The sequence below is a fragment of the Parasteatoda tepidariorum genome, chromosome 5 (genome assembly GCF_982258835.1).
Source record: "Parasteatoda tepidariorum strain Cologne lab strain chromosome 5, Ptep-v5.0, whole genome shotgun sequence".
NCBI classification, from domain to species: Eukaryota; Metazoa; Arthropoda; class Arachnida; order Araneae; family Theridiidae; genus Parasteatoda; species Parasteatoda tepidariorum.
This window is the reverse complement of record NC_141759.1, coordinates 39,922,224-39,939,402: the sequence shown is the minus strand read 5'-3', so window position 1 is coordinate 39,939,402 and position 17,179 is coordinate 39,922,224. Positions and strand designations below refer to the sequence as shown.

The 17,179-nt window shown below is 25.5% G+C and overlaps 1 protein-coding gene across 1 annotated transcript in view; it reads right to left on the bottom strand.

Moving 5' to 3' along the window:
• LOC107438055 (serine palmitoyltransferase 2) overlaps positions 1-14,510 on the bottom strand; it is a 40,824-nt gene extending 26,314 nt beyond the window's left edge. Inside the window, exons 1-3 of the mRNA XM_043045009.3 lie at positions 14,215-14,510; positions 4,367-4,531; positions 1,847-2,001 (exon numbers count right to left, since the gene is read on the bottom strand). Of these exons, the coding sequence (XP_042900943.1) occupies positions 1,847-2,001; positions 4,367-4,531; positions 14,215-14,352 (458 nt within the window). The 5' untranslated portion in view covers positions 14,353-14,510. The remainder of the gene's footprint in view (positions 1-1,846; positions 2,002-4,366; positions 4,532-14,214) is intronic.
• Positions 14,511-17,179: the final 2,669 nt, after the last annotated feature.

The following is a 17,179-nucleotide window of genomic DNA, read 5'->3' as shown; positions in this document are numbered from 1 at the left end:
TAATATTCCTTATTAAAACCCATCTTTTGTTTTCTTATCATAGTCAGTTTCAATAATTCCATGGTTACAATACACTTCGATTGCTTTTCGTATTTTCAAACTTTTTTTCATTGATAAATATTTAATTTTTTTTCTTCCAAAAAATTATATGGGATGTTTTCAATAGCCTACTATTATTATGTATATACGAAAAAGGATGAAAATTACAAATGTTTTATTCAAAATAAAAATCTAAAATGTAACTGACGCTGCATAAAAAGACATGGATTAAAACATATTTTGATTTTGAAACTCTTCTATAAGTAATAATGGGATTATTTTTTTAAATTGAATTAAAAAAACTTCAAATAAAAAGGAAACGTTGAAAGTACACATGAAATGACATACAGAAAGTGGCAAACGGAGAAAAACTCTTATTACTAATGTTATAATTTCTATGAGACAGATGTTACAAATACCATCTATATTAAAATTTTAATAACCTCAATAATGATTTTATATCTAAAATACAGGGTATCTGCTACATTTTAGATTTTCAAAATATATGACTTAACAAAGTTATTATTTTCTCTGACAAAAACAGAATAATAAATTTAAAAAGCATTATAATATTAATTAAAATGATAGGTATGACCAATACTGTTATACTTTGCATTTTTATATTTATTGATTTTAAATTTAAAAAACAATAAAGAAAGAGTCGAAACAATAAAATAGCTGAGCAAATAATTTTTTCTTCTTTTTTTTCAGCAGAATTATATTCCAAAGATACTTTTCTTGTTCACCAGAAAGGAAAAAAAATACTCATGATTTTTTTGTTCTTATTTCGGAATAAAAAAAAATTCGCCAATGATTGGCTTTCTTCAGCTAGAATTTTAAATTGATAAAATAAACAGGGGTGATTGTGAGCCCAAGTCAAAATTCCGGAAAATTTCTTGAGTTAAAAAAAAAGTTTAAATTGAAAAAAATTTAAACAAGTTTATTTTTCCTTTTTCTCAATATTTCTTAGTTTACTTAAAATATATTTACAATTTTACACATACCTATACCATTTACACATACCTATGATGACCTGGAGAAGTAATTAAAATTTGCAAATGTCTTTTTTTCTTGAGTTTATGATTATAACAACTATTTACTTATAAAAAATTTATATTAATCATGATTATAAGCTTATAAAGTATATCTCTGGCTCTCCCTTACAAACAAATAAAATAAACTGTGTTTTTAAGTTCCACCTTTGAAAATTTGATTTCTGGAAACTTCTGTGATCAATGATTTTTTTAAACGTCTGGACCTTCAATCTCCGAAAACTTCCGGATCACTGTTAGCGAAAATTCCGGAAATCCGGATTTTTTCCGGAGCACAATCAGCCCTGAATAAAAAATTAAATAATAATAATTCTGAAATCACAGAAGTTTAAAAGATACTTCGCTCTAGAAATTACGTTTTTTCCTTCATTTTTTGAAAAAAAAAACACCATAATTTTTAAAGAACATGATATAATCTTTTTATATTTTAATAAAATATGACTCTGAGTGGGGATTTTGTTACAAATTCAGATATTCGGAACACCATGAAATTGGGGGAGCGGAATTCCATTTTATATATAAAAAATTTTTGCGACCTAAATTCATGACTTTTTTTTTAAAAAAATAGTTAAAATCATGACAAATTTTGTTCAATACTGAAATTCATGACTTTCCAGATGCGCGAATACCCTGAAAACAGTTTTTAAAAAAATCTAAGAAATTTGTTGATGTAGGGATGCCAGTACATGTTTATCTTTTGTTATATTGTCCTTAATATCATGGAATTACATGAATATACATAAATTAATACTCACTGGAATGTCAGATTATAATCATGAGTGACTCTCTCCTTCATTTTCGTTAGAGCACCAGGAACACTGCATATCGGCATATTCAAACAATCTCTTATCCGCATATACACATTTCTAGTATAGAAGCTCTCAAAACTTTGATACAAGGACACATAACCCTAAAACAAAAAAGTGATAGATTTCAGGGATGAGTTTGCTAAAAAGCTGAAAATAGAAATCCAAAAATGTTGCGTGCAAAACAAATTTTAAATAGAAAAATTTCTGAAATATGAGCAAGAAATGTATGTTAGAAGCTAGAACATTATAAATATTTTAATAAAAAATATTAATAAAATTATCAAATTACGAACAATGCTGAATAAAAATAAATTTTTTTTTTTTTTAGTTTTGTGTGAACTTTGATCTTGATGTGAGATTTTTAAATCACATGAATACGAATTTAGAGATTTTGATACGAATTTAGATACGGTAGATTTTTTTAATCACTTGGATACGAATCGAGATGCATAATTTTAAATTGCGTGGATATGAGTTGTGATGTGTAATTTTAAATGGGATGAATATTCAATCACAATATGATTTTCAAATCCAGTGAGTGCAATTTTGAATTGTATTTACATATAGGTACAAAAATGCATAAAAAAATGAATTATTTTCAGAAGTTTGAAAATAAATAAAAAGCAAAATTTTCTTAGAAATGAGGAATTTCTTAGAGGGGAAAAAAAAGGCAGAATTCTGCCAAAAAGGAGAAAAACTCGTCCTTGTTGATTTGATGCAATCAAATTTTAGAAAAGAAAAAAAAAAAAAAAGTGATAACAAATAAAAAAAAATTTAAATGGGAATTTTTTTTTTTTTAGTTCTGCAGAATAACTATTGTTATTTTAAGCTGATTAACGTAAGTTTGAACTAAACCTGATTTAATAGGTCTGTATTTATAAGCTGAATTATGCAAAAATCACAGAATAGAAATCAAAATATATTAATATTACTTATTCTTATTTAAAAACAATAATTTAGATAAAATAGTTAACCTTTCAATCTAAAATGTTTAAATTTATTATTTAATTATTACAAACTAATCGATGAATAAAAAATACCAAAATTATTTTTGTTTAAGCTAAAAATCTTAAGATTTTAAAGACAAGGAATTTTTCAGTTTGATATCTAATGAAGTGTTAATTAAATTAGTCTAGATTAGAACACATTAATGAAAAATAGTTACTCTAAGTTACTCTGGGCAGAACAAATCTTTCTTCATTACTGAACTAATTAAATATTTAATAAGTTTTAAAAGGAAAATTAATAAGTATTTAAATAAATATAAAACTTAATAGGTATAGTTGAAATATGTTTATTACCTGCAGATTACTTTACATACAGCTAATTTAAAATTTTCACTCGCTCTGCTCTCACCTACTTCTAGTTTTTTCTTCTATTTATTAGTCTATTTTCAAATATTTACATACATCCACCTTTAATTATTATTTTTCTATTTAACCTTCATTATCAATAAAAACAGACTTTAAAAAATTCACAACATAGAATATATTTATAATTAAGCAGGAATCTGTCCAGGGAAAATTTACTACCGTTTAAGGGTACCTTCACAAATTCAACTTTAGGAAAACAGTAGTTTCACAAAATACTTTTAATGAAGCAAAATTAAAGATTCTCCTCTCCGCCGCTTAAAATTTTGTTTTTGCAAGACCTAGTCGAAAATGTTCTCAGAATAGAAATAACTTTCAGTGCTAGTACTGTTAAATGCATGTTTTTATTAAATTCAAGTTGAAATTTAACTATGGACAAAGGTTTTTATCAATTTTTAAATTTGTATAAAATTTTAAAATAGCAAAATTATTTTTGAATATATGGGAAAATTGTATAGAATCTTATCAGTCATAAATGATTTTTATTTGTAGTGACAATTTTTGAAACTATTTTCTTACTTTACCATATTTTTGTGTCAATTTTTTAATATAATATTTAATCTTCACAAATCATGTCTAAATTTTCACAAAATAGGTACCTTTCAAAAAAAACCTAGACAGACCCCTGATAATATCAAATAAAAATATTTTAGACTCAATTATTTATTTTTAAAAACTATTGGTTAAATAGTTTTTTTTTTTTTTTTTTTAAATCACAAGATTTAAATCATGAATCACAATCCCTGGTTGATTGCCTAAGTGAACTTGGAGGTGTATTTCAATTTTTCGTTAAATGAATTATAATTTTATAAACAAGTTTAATCTTATATGTATAAATTGCAAAACAAATTTCAAGCCCAAATAAGATATTTCTTAAGGTTTGAAATCTGTTATGCATAGAAAAAAAAAATTCAGAACTTGTAAGGATCTGTAGAATGATAACCTTAAATATGTTGATGACACATTTGATGACATTGTTACAAACTTCATGAAATAAACTTTTAATGTAATTTTTTTGTTTCAGGTGGAAGTTACTTTTTTCCAATTACCAGACTGGTTTAGAATTAAAATATTTTTAATTCAGAGTGATACTTACTTCTCTGTTAACTTCTTTAGCCATAAAGTTTCGTTCCAACCCAATACTACGTAATAAGTCTCGGAGGTATCCAAATACAGTAAGGACAGCATAACACAAATATATATATAAAACAATTATAAAAGGTGTCTCTTCAAATTCTTCTTTAAGTTGCTTGACAGGCTTCTAAAGATAAGAAGAAGAGATCATTCATTATTTTCAATCAACAAATATTTGACTAGACCAAAAGATAAAACTCGCTAACTGCTTTTTAGACATTATGTGGGAAAGAGGAAAAATGATAGAGTAATTTCACCACCAAGGGACAGTTAGAAATAACTTTACACAGTTTGTTTTCTAAGGTTATGAATAAAATTTTTTCTATGAATTTAAATTTGTATAAAGCTGTTTTAGGTACACATACTTGCAAAATATATTTTTAACAAATATATAAGTTTCATGTATTACATGTGACATAAAAACTGAGAAATGATCTTACAACAAATCAAGTTATCTAGATTTTTTTAATAAAAATTAATATATTAACAGAAATTAAACTAGTATTGTGTTAGCAGTGAAAATATGAAAAACTTGATGACAATATTTTTTTTACATAAGTGCAGTGAGTAAGTTTAGCACCTGAACTACTTATATACAGATAATTATGAAACCAATTTTCTCTTGATTTAATTTTAGAAACCACACGAAATAATATTAATAATAAAAAATAAAGTTACAGTTGCTTTTCATTCGATCTTTTGAATATGAAACTTTTTTTTTCTATTATATATATATATTTTATTTCAATATGCATGAGCTTTTTTTTGAAAACTTTTTTAAGAATAACTTTAAAACATTGCAATTTTAAAAATTGTTATAATAATGCACCAAAATATTATTCAGCAATAAAAATAGCCAAATACTGATTAGAAAATCAATTAGTGATTTTTTGAAGCTCTTTTGTCAAACAAAAATATAAAAACAGAGTTCCTCTGTCTTAAACTTGAAGTTAAAGAACTGTTGCCATTTTGGCAAGAACTTTTTAAAAAAATTATTGAAATCAATGAATAATTTTGAATTTTAGCAATGTCCAAGCAATGCAGCCTAGGAGTAACTTTTCAAATAATAAAAAAGAAATGAAGCCCTAAACACTCTTCTTTTTTATAGACAAGAATAGCTAGTGAGAAATATAATGAAATTTTGTACTGTTTTTTCACGTAAAACCAAATATAAAATAAGGATTTAAAAAATTAATAAATAAAGTATTCAACAAGAAAAATAAATTTTAAGAAACAAAAGATAGTGGAGCACCCAAGTACAATTTGTAAATTGTATGAAACCTGCTCCAGAAGCACCCATAATTTTACTCATGAAAATGATTTTACTATTGGTGTAATCTTTGACTGATAAATAAAGATTTATAAATCAATTTAGTTTAATATTTTTTACACATTAAATTAACCGCTTACTTGATTATCCCGAGTTAACTCGGGTATGTTCTCTTAAATATTTATTAACCCGTGTAAACTAGGGTATAGCAGAATTCATCAATAAGTTTTGTTTTATCACGTTTTTATTGGGCAGAAAGCAAAACAAAAAAAAAATAATAATCTACTGTGATTGGAAGTTCGCCAATATTTGTTTGAGAGTTTTGTCATTCTCGGGACTGCAGATGTGTTTTGTATAATTGTATATACTCTATATACAATGGTTGACGAATTTGTACAGAAAAAAGGGTGAAAAAATGGCGTTTGCAAGTGAAAGTAATGCAGATGATTTTTCAGATGTGAACATATACAAAGACTAATATTTAACTTTTTTCATTTGCCCGAGATAATTTGGGATAGTAAACTAATGGTAAATTAAATATTTTTTATGCATAAAAAACTTAGAACTTGTGTATTATGTTTTGTTTTAGTTCCTTGTACTTATTAATGAAATAAAAAAAATATGTTGATTCTTTGAATTATTTTTTTCTTAGAAATGTTTAAACCAGGGATGGGAAAACTACGGCCCGCCGGAGGATTTTATCCGACCCGCGGATAGAATTTTTATTTGCCGATCAGCGGCAAATATAAACAATATACATCCATTTTATTGTCGACTATGTTTAAAATTATTTCTGTTTTTCCTTTTTTAACAAAATACTGATGACATTTTTACTTTCTCTATTTTTGTTCTACAAAACATAAATTGATGGAAATAGTTAGCACAGACAGCTTCTATTGGTAAAATGTTGAAAGCAGAAGTTCTTTATAGAATAGCCGTAGATTGGCTCCAACTAGCGTTTGTCTTTCTTGAGGAGCTGACTTATGGAATCTAATATAGGTAAATTGTACTTCACATTTGGCAGACTGCGCATTTTACGCTCCAAAGAGCGGACAATCTAACAATCATCTGAAGCAGTTGTTTCTAAATATGCCAAAGTTTGACAAATCATTACCAAAAGCTAGTTTCCAAAATTTAAAATTTCACGCCCAGAAAATCAGTACTATGTTAGCTTAATCTTATATACGTGAACAAGAGTTTTCAATTATGAACCTTAGAAAAAATTATTTCAGAAGTAGACTAACAGAAAAGGATTTAGCCTTGTTCCTTAAAATGAGCACATCTCACTTCGAACCTTAATATAAGGAACTTTTAGAAATGAAATCGCAATTTCCTTCATCCCACTAAATATTTAAATTAAAACTTGTATATCGCTTTTTTTTCTTTCTTAAATTTTGAAGATCTTACTTGGCCCACCAAACATTTTTTTTTCTTGATTTTTGGCCCTCGACCAAAAAAGTTTGCCCATCCCTGGTTTAAACCATAGGATAATATCAGTTTGGTGAAAATCTAATGAAAAATAAAATTTATAAAAATTATCATCTCAGGAATGCCATGGGCTATAAAAATCATTAAAAAATATAGTCAAATTATGATATTTTGAGAAAAGCTGTAAACGAGATCAGTAACTCTCCGAGTTACAGAGCATGGCTAAAAGGGGCCTAGAACATGGTTTTGAGAATCACTTTTGGTTGTGAGCCATATGTTGTGCCTGTTTGCATTATCTAAAAACAGTTCCACCCTACTCTACTCATTATTAATTTTTGTTATTATTAAAAATAAAAAAAACTCCAACTGTGGAATTAAAAAGTAAAAATGCCTCTAAGAAAGAAAGAAAAAATACCCAGCTGTTAATTGTAACAAAGCACTGAAAATAAAAAACTTTACAACTTCCCTGTTAAGCAATAAAAGTTAGATACTACATTAAAGACAAATAAGAAGTTAATTATATTTACTAATGAGCTCAGCACTAAAGCCACAAGACATAACACAATAAATTTCTAACCCAGGTCGCATATTTTAGAGCAATTAAATAACTTTTTATGAACATATTTTTTAATCTTAAAATAGATACATAACTGTAGTCAGTTAGAATCCCACTTTCTATCATGATATCAGGCAGAATATGAAATTTAACTCACTTATATGTTAAAATTTCTATAATTGCTATTATCACAATAATTTCTTATGTTCACTAATTAGTAAATTATTAAACAGCATAAAACCTATGACAAAAATTTAAACTTAAAGAACACATGCCTAAATTAGATGTTTTCTAACAATGTCACTAAAAGAGAAATTTGTAAGTTTAAATTACAAAATAAAGATATACATTTATAAAAATATAGTTAGGTTTAACAAAATCAAATCAATTAAGAAAACAATATAATGGATACTAAAATGAATTCGAAGACTAGATTTTATTTTAATATATACATTTAATTAGCATTTTTCTATTACTATTCAGTTATTTTTCCGTTGAACACTTAATAACACATGTTCTTTTTAAAATATATGTATAAATTAAATTAATAACTATGACTGAATGTGTTTTTCACGTAATACACTAATTTAGGAAAGAATTCTTTGATTAAAAGAAAAGAGTCTCAAAATTAATTGCACAAGGAAGTAAAATATACATATTTCTCCAAATTTAAAAAAAAAAAAAATTGAGATTTAAAAGTGTAATAAAAAAAAAAAAAAAATTCTATAAGGAATTCTAAATTAAATATTTCCTAATTTTTTTCTTGGGTCTGAAAAATTTCTCAGACTTTTTCCAGGTTAAGACAACCTGGTAAGAAAAATACTTTTCTACAGTATTATTCAAAAATAATAATTATTATTATAAATAATTACAGACCCAGTAATGATAGAATCAAATAAAGGCAACAAAATTATACTAATATTTATTTTATTACAAAAAAAAAAAAAAAAAAAAAAAAAAAATCTAAATATAACCTACACTTACAAAACTGATGAGTTTTATAAAATTAACTAATAAAATTTTTTTTTAAAAAAGAAAAAGTTTTGTAGAAAATTGAAAAAAATTTTTTGAGTAAAAATATAAATTAGGAAACAAGTACAAAAAATAGTGGTTACTCTTATATTTACTTCAGTAGTTATTTTAAAAAAATTAAAAATTTATTAGGCACAGACTTTTTAACAACAATAACAGTTCACTAAGTATTAATAAAATGAATAAAATTTATTTTTCAATTTAATAAACATGATTTAAAAATATTTTTTCAAAGAAAGACACATAAATATTCAACTTAAAAGTAATATACTATGATGTGTTAAGCACTACCTAAAATGAAAAACAGTTTGACATTTATAATAGCTCTTTCTCAACCAATTTAAATATTATGGGAAAATGTTTGAATTAAAATATATTAATGAAAATTATCCTACCATTACAAAGTTTAATTAATATATAAATAGTTTATAATATAACTTTTATACGTTATACCAAACATATATAATAGTCTACAGAGCTCTCCCTAGGTATAAAAAAGGGCCTGGTGCTTTCAAACAGAAAAAGGCATTTTGAGTTTTGAAAGGGCAGTCACTTAACACTGTAAAAATATATCAAAATGTGCAATATCATTTAATAACTGAATTTTATCCTCAAAAATTTCTAAGTCACCCTCTTATACTATTTTATGGTATATTTCAAAAAGTAATTTTCACTCATTATCTAAATAAAAATTTGTATTTTATAAATAATATTTAAAGGCATGCTAAGAGACAATATTTGTGCACATTTAAAAAAATAATAATAATAATAATAAGCTAAAATAATTACTTTTTGATAAAGAGCTTAAAGAATTTTTTCTATAATTAAAAATACTGATTATATATATATATATATATATATATATATATATATATATATATATATATATATATATATATATATATATATATATATATATATATATATATATATATATATATATATATATACACTGAAAATTACAAGAAAATAAACTTTTAAAAATCAATTTTTTTAAAAAAGTATTCACTTATTAAATAATTTTAAACCACATTGAAAATATACCACCAAATATACCTTGAAAATAACTTTAATAATAATATACCACCTTGAAAAAAAAAGAAAATTATAGGGCAAAGAGGATGCATTTAAAGGTATAAAAGGGCAGGCCACCCTTCAAAAAAAACGCTTATGGAGAACACTGTATTATACATTATTTTGATGCACACATGATGAATAATTAAGTTTATAGAATTTCCTTATTAGCAAAAAAAAAAAAAAAATTACTAATTATAATAAAAAATTTGCTAAAGTATTGTTATTTCTGATAAAATTTTCGAGGACCAAAATCATTTTACATGCATATGCAAACTCTTGTCCAAAGTGTGGTAAAATGCAAAATCAATATTTTCAGGAGAAAAAACAATTACTACTGCAAAAGTAATTTATCTAAGCAAATATATTAAATGTAAAGTTATAAATTACTACCAGAATAATTTAAAAAGAACTTTTTTTTACATAAAAATTTCAAGAGATATTGGTCTAAGTTATATTCACTCAATTAGAAATAATAAAGTCCTTTAGGAAATATATTTTAACTAAAATTCTTATGTTGATAAAAATTGGATTTTTAATTATGTTTTAAATTAATGATATAAACTTTCAACTCAAGACAATGTAGAAAACTTTTCGTCAGGGTTTGTTGATTTAAATCAGCTTGATTTAAATCAAATGATTTTTTTAAAACAAATCATTGATTTAAATCAACTAATTTTTTTTTATATATATTGATTATAAAAGTTAAAAAACAGTGTTTTAAATTATTGATACTTTTATTATTTTCTTTTCTTAGTTTCAAAATTTATTTTAAATAAATTGTTGCATTAATTAATTTTAGTTAAGGAAATTACTTTCTTTCTTGGTGTGTGTTAAATTCCAACACATTGAAAATTAAATTTTTAAAAATCTTTTGATTCTTGAGATTGAAAGCACAGATTAAAGTAAACATTTAATGCTGACTTGCATAGCTGTAGAAAGTAATTATTAAACATGAATTTTTTCAAAAAATAATGTAAATATCGTTAATTAAAATTCTACCCTTTGAAAGAAAAAGCATGGAATTAAAATCTACATTATATTTTATTGGTGGAAAATGTATATTTCAGAAGCTTTTTTAAAAGCATATTAAAAAGAAAATACCTAATTTGCCAAAAATAGAAAGAAAAAAAAGGGCAATAAATTCAGATATTTTTTTCCTGATATAGTGTCATTCTTCCCTTTCAAACTCTATTTGTAACAATATTTCATTAACTGGTATTTTTTCTCATAATATGTTTACAGTATCTTTGACATCTGATTTTCTATAAAGAAATTTTGTGAAAAAAAAATTCCTATGAGTACATAGATTTTTAAAAAAAGAATATTTTTAGCTTAACTTATCTATTTTGATATAGAGTTAAAAGTGAATATTTTAATATAAAAATATATATAGATTAAATATTTACTTTTTGATGAATGAATACATTTATAAACACAATCTGTTACATTTATTTTGTCATTTTAAAAATCAAGCGTGAAAAAAAAAGAAATTTTAAATTAAAATTATGGTTTGCTAATTGAAACTTTGTTTTCATAGTTAAAGTACAGGGGTCTGTCCAAGTGAAATTTACCGGCACCTACACAAATGTAACTTTAGAAAAAACGGTAGAACAATTCCACAAAATACTCTTTTCTTAAAATTTTATTTTTGTGTCTCGTAAGAAACGATAAATCCAAATTTTCAAAAATTATGTCTACATTTTCACAAAATAGTTATCTCTCAGAAAAACCTAGACAGACCTATAAAGTATTCTTTAAATTTTCTATTTGAACTATTCCTTAAATTTCAATCATGCATTTGTTTCGAAATGGTTGCTATGCATTCAAAGCAGGGTTGGCAAGGTTTAGGACAGAATGGATTAATCCATGGTTTAAACCGTCCTGTCCAAAACCCCTTTGTCCAAAACCCTTTTACTCAAATTATGTCACAATTTTATCTGAACAATATTTAAGAGGTAAAATAAACATAGAACTAATAACATATTGATAATTAAATCTACTACAGAATATTTGTTTTTAAAAGTATAATGTTTTATTAATACTGTTTGACTCTTCAATTTAAACATTAAACAAAGGAAGATTAATCAGTATTTAAGTTCAATTGGTCCTCTCACTCAATAGTACATAACTGAAGTTGAACTGAACCTTGCCATACAGGTTAAGCTATTAGGGACTAAGTGCTTGGTTAGCCATAAACAGGTTTATTTACCTATACTACTATTCAAGAATACTGTTATTTCATTCATGATCAATTCTTTTAGCATAGTGGTGATACATCACCAGTATCAGTAACTGAAACTGACGTTATGCCCTTCAAAACTGTTAATACATTTTTCAGTTATTTTGTATTTTCAATTTAAACTAATATATTTATATTTAAAAACAATTTTTTTTAAAAAATAGATGTCTTGTTTATCATCCTGTGATGCAGAAATTATAAAATTTTTTTAAAAAAATAATGTGAAAAATAAAAGGTTAATTTTTAAACAAATTTAATATTTTTTTTAAAAAAAAATATTATATTTTAATATTGCATTATTTATCCTTATGCAAAAATATTATTTATCAGTATTAAAAGCATATTTATATTTATAGGATTAGGTATTCACTTTTGTTGTTCAATGAATTATGGAGGTTCAAAAATTATAAGCCTTTTCCTATTATATTATTTTTTTTTTTTGATAAGTTGAAGTAAATTGTATAAAAAATATCAAATATTTATTGATACATGTAATTATTACGTGTACAGTGGTTACACCCATAGAATTTTTACCTTTTACCAAAGTTCAAGGTTTTGGACAGTTTTACCCAGTTTAGCACAGTTTTACCCAGTTTAAGACAGTAAAACCCACATGTCCTGTCCAAAACCCCAACCCTGATTCAAAGCTATGTATTATATTGAAAAATTATTTAAGTAAGTTAAAATATTGTTCTAAATATTGTTATAATATAGTTTTAATATTAATTTAATTTTGATTAAGCATTTATAAAGTTTTTTTAATCATAAATTAAAGTTCTTACAGTTTATTTGAATAAAAATAAAAAAAATCTGATTTAAATCAAAAAAATCACGAACTCTGCTTTTCGTCCAATTTTTACAACCAAGATGACATGCACAAAATATCATGAGATGACATACACAAAATATGATGGTTATAATATTTTGTTAATAGTTATCATCAACTTTGTATGAAATAATTTTTACCTTCTTTTTTAAGAGTTATTATTCTATCCAAAATCCAATAATACAATAATTCAAAATAAATGCACTAAAATTGTTTGATCATTGTGAAAAGTTTGATAATAATTTTCAAGTAAAATAAATAAGGAAAGGAACAGTTCATTGAAGAAAGTAAACCACTAAAAAAATAACTGCTGATCACTGTAAAAATTTCTTGTCAATATATTCCATTCATTTTGTAGTTCAAAGTTATGCTAGGTGTCACACAAAAATATAACCCAATATATTAGAAATTCAAGGCAATAATGAAGAACACATTAAATAATTAGTTGATGATCACTGTTATAATATATGAAAAATAATTTTCATTTCTTTCATCATAATTTCATGTTATATCTCGCACATTAACTCAATATATTGGAAGCCTTAAATAATGCAACAATGAACTTTAAAAAAATAGTTGATGATCACTGTTAAGATACTACTTAACAATTTTTATTTATTTTAGCATAAGTTTACATTATGTGTCACATATACAACACAATATATTGGAATTCATACCTAATGCAATAATCAAGAATGCATTCAAAAATTTAGTTGATTATAAACTGGCATAAGGATAAGGCTCTATGTTTTATCTATTTATAGAACTTAATATATTGGAAACTCAAATAATGTAACAATGAAGAATGAACCAAAAATAGTTTATGATCACTGTAATATATTGCTAATAATTTTCTTTCATTTTAGCACAAGTCTACGTCTATGTCACAAAAAATATAACAATATATTGGAAACTTAATGCACTCAGAAAATTAGATGATTATTCGTTTGCTCCAAGCTCCCAAGAATAATTCTATGATCATTGTGTCAAAAGCAATGGTAATCATATTTCGATGATAAAAACAAAAACTTTTTCATAAAAGTGTAAATACAATAGTTGTAATTTTTAAACGGAAACTGAATGTAGGGTTTAATATTTAAAAAGATTTTAGTTTTCTATCATGCAAGAGGTTAATATTGATATTTTTTATTCACAAAATAATGTTCACAGGTTTATCATCAGTCATAAACATAAAAATCAAGTGTAATGTTTAATGCAATACAAACGTAAACTAAGAATTGCTAACAGCCAAATATAAAAAGAAGGTTACACGAAATCGTGGCGTGTTTTATTATGAAAACGTAAAATAAACTCAATTTTTTAAACTGTATGTAATTATATCGAAGCATGTTTCTATTTCCGTTGAGGGCATGCACACCTACCTGAGTGCAAGTTGCTATGCTCCCATTCTGCACTGGAATGTGAAACCCATTTTGTTGCGGTTTCTCATGAGAATCGGGAGTAAAATTAAGTGATAATCCATTACTTGCGGATTCATTTTTATCCGACGAAATCAACATGATTGCATTTGACAGTTTCAAACACTAATAACAAACTGTAAACAAGGCGCACACCCTTCTAGGCACTACCACGCCTGCCAAACACGAAAAAGAGACATCCGACGATTATTTGCTTCACTTCTATCTGTGCGTTTCATGGTTACACTTTCACCTCATTTGTTAAGAGATTGCCCGCGCATCCGCAACAGTGGGCGTATGGTATCACGTGATGTTAAGGGCGCTATCAAATGTTCTACTATCAAACTATTATCAGCCGTTGTGAAACAATGTGTATTTGGAAGATCGGAAGTACACAACAGTGGTTCATAAAGATATACTAGATGAGATATCGCCCCGACGGAAATGCAGAGGAAACCTGTACCACCATTCTTAAAAATTAAGAAGTCTTTCGTCAATGAAATTATAAAAAAGTCCCACCAGTCTACCACATTGGAAGAAATATGAAATATATAATTTTGTTTGGTGTGCAAGGTTGAGCTTCTTCTAAACTAAATAAATAGATATAAATTTCAAATTTTCGAAACCAAACAAGAGGTCAGCAAGCCAATGAAACTTCCGTCTCATCTCAAGAAATAGAGAGTTAAACGAATGATATTTTATAAAAGCATTTTATTTAAGGAATTGTAAGAAATATATGTTACCAATTAAAGAAAAATATTTTCAACAGAAATTTCCCATTATTGTATTTATCCCCCCCCTTTGTTTACAACAAAAATCGGTAGCTGATTATAATTTTATTCTCACATAAACAAAATTTGGTAGGTAGGGGCAACATCTCTGAGGATAATTCGAATACATATCTTCACAATTTTGATTTAAAAAAATTAATTTTAATAAAATCATTAAAATTTACATACAGATTAAATGCAAATTAGTTATCCCATTACTAATTTTTAACTTATCTTATTAAATATGTTTTAATAAAGCTAACAAGAGGGAGTCGTAAAAGTCGCAGTTATCATTTTTTAATATTTTAGAGAAAATTGGACTAATTTTAGTTAAATAAATAAAAAAAATTACGTTCAGATTTTTTTTTCAAGAGAAAAAATAAATAAATGAATATGTACCCTATTAAAACTGATTATTACACTGAAAAGAGCAAGAACTGGTAATTAAACTAATTAATTTCTAACTTGTTTCAGGAGGAGTAAATATTAATAATTAACACTATTTTTTAACAGTTATAAAAATATATTCATAATATAAGCTAGTTTCAAAGTCTATATCTTTTGACATGATTTCATATGAAGCTGGAGTTTTTTCTTAACTGATTCAGCGTAAAAGATAATATCTAGTCTAGTCTATAAAATCTGGGTCTTTGAAAACAGCTGAAGTCATTTTGCGATGCATCAGGCAAAATAGAAAAATCTTCAGTATGACAGATTTCTGGCTTCTTACAATGAGTCTGGTTTATTTATTATTATTATTAGTTTTTATTAGTCATTATTGTTATTAGTTTTTTGGTTTACTACATTCAGTGTAATTTAATTTAAGTCGATTGCAATAATCCTTAGCAAGTTCAGTATGACTCAATAATTTTTCTGCAAATGTTCTAATCAGCCTGATGGAATACGGACTGATATGATGAGCCTAAAAATACCAAGCTGAATCGAAAATACTGGACTTTTTAATCAGCCTGGCACTTCGCTAAATGACGGGGACATTTGCAAAGAGCAAAATTTTCCAGTTAGCCTTCTACAACATATACAGGACTGCTAACTATTCAAGTTTTTTCAGAAAAAATTTCTTTTTGTAGCATTCTAAGTTTATGTTTAAATGTATGATTCTTTGTTTTTTAAATTTAATTTAGAGTCATTTTTTACAGCAGTACATGTAAATTATTCAAAAGTTCATATGAAACCCACTTATTTTCAACTCTCTTACGGCGAGGTCTTTAAAATGTTGACAAAATTATCAAGAATATTAAAAACTTTATTTAATTGTCAACCCACTTAATAAAAGTATAGTAGTTGTCAGCTATACATATGGAGGGCTGACCATGTAAAGCTATGCACAGATGACACTAGAGGTAAATAAATATTCGTCATAAAACTTCCATGTTACTACTTCCAATTTATTTTTACGTCTGAGTTAGAAAAGGCTCGTCAACCTATATTAAGTCAGGGCTAAAGAGAATAGAAGGGCTGGTTCATTCCTTTGAAGTAACTCTTACCGCGCCAATCCTCCGATTTTCTCTAGTGACGTCACTTTGGCGAAAAGCTCGCACTTTTACTTCAAGAACGGAGCGTTCGACCTTACTAACTCTAACTAATATTGGATCATTTCTTTTTGCGAGATATTCTAAGACATTTGTTATTTTCTATAATGACTTTCCTCAGTTTTTGCAGTGAATTTACAAGAATTTAAAACTATTATCGAAATGCCAGTTTGCTCGATTGCAATTTGCAAAAAGTCTGATACAAAAACAAAAGGAAAAAATATAATTTTTCGCGTGTTTTCTAAAGTAAATGAACAACTATGTAAAGAATGGATTCCGAAATGACACAACTAATAAAAAACAGCAATACGTTTATTCTGTCGTTAAGAACTTTTATAAAAATTCATTATCTAAATAGAAACCGCCTCGTTACTTCAAAAAGAAAGGCAGGTGAAAAGAATTAAAAAATGGATAAAGTCAAAGAAATTTAAAATGTAAGTAAAAAGTAAAAATAAAATATATAGTATATAGTTGAAATTCTCCTAATTTCATAACATATTTTTTAATGAAGTTATTCTAAATATGTATGATTTTTTTTAAAAATTATATCATCGTAAATTTAAATATCTATAAACAATTGCAAAATTTCTAATGTCATTATGAACCTAA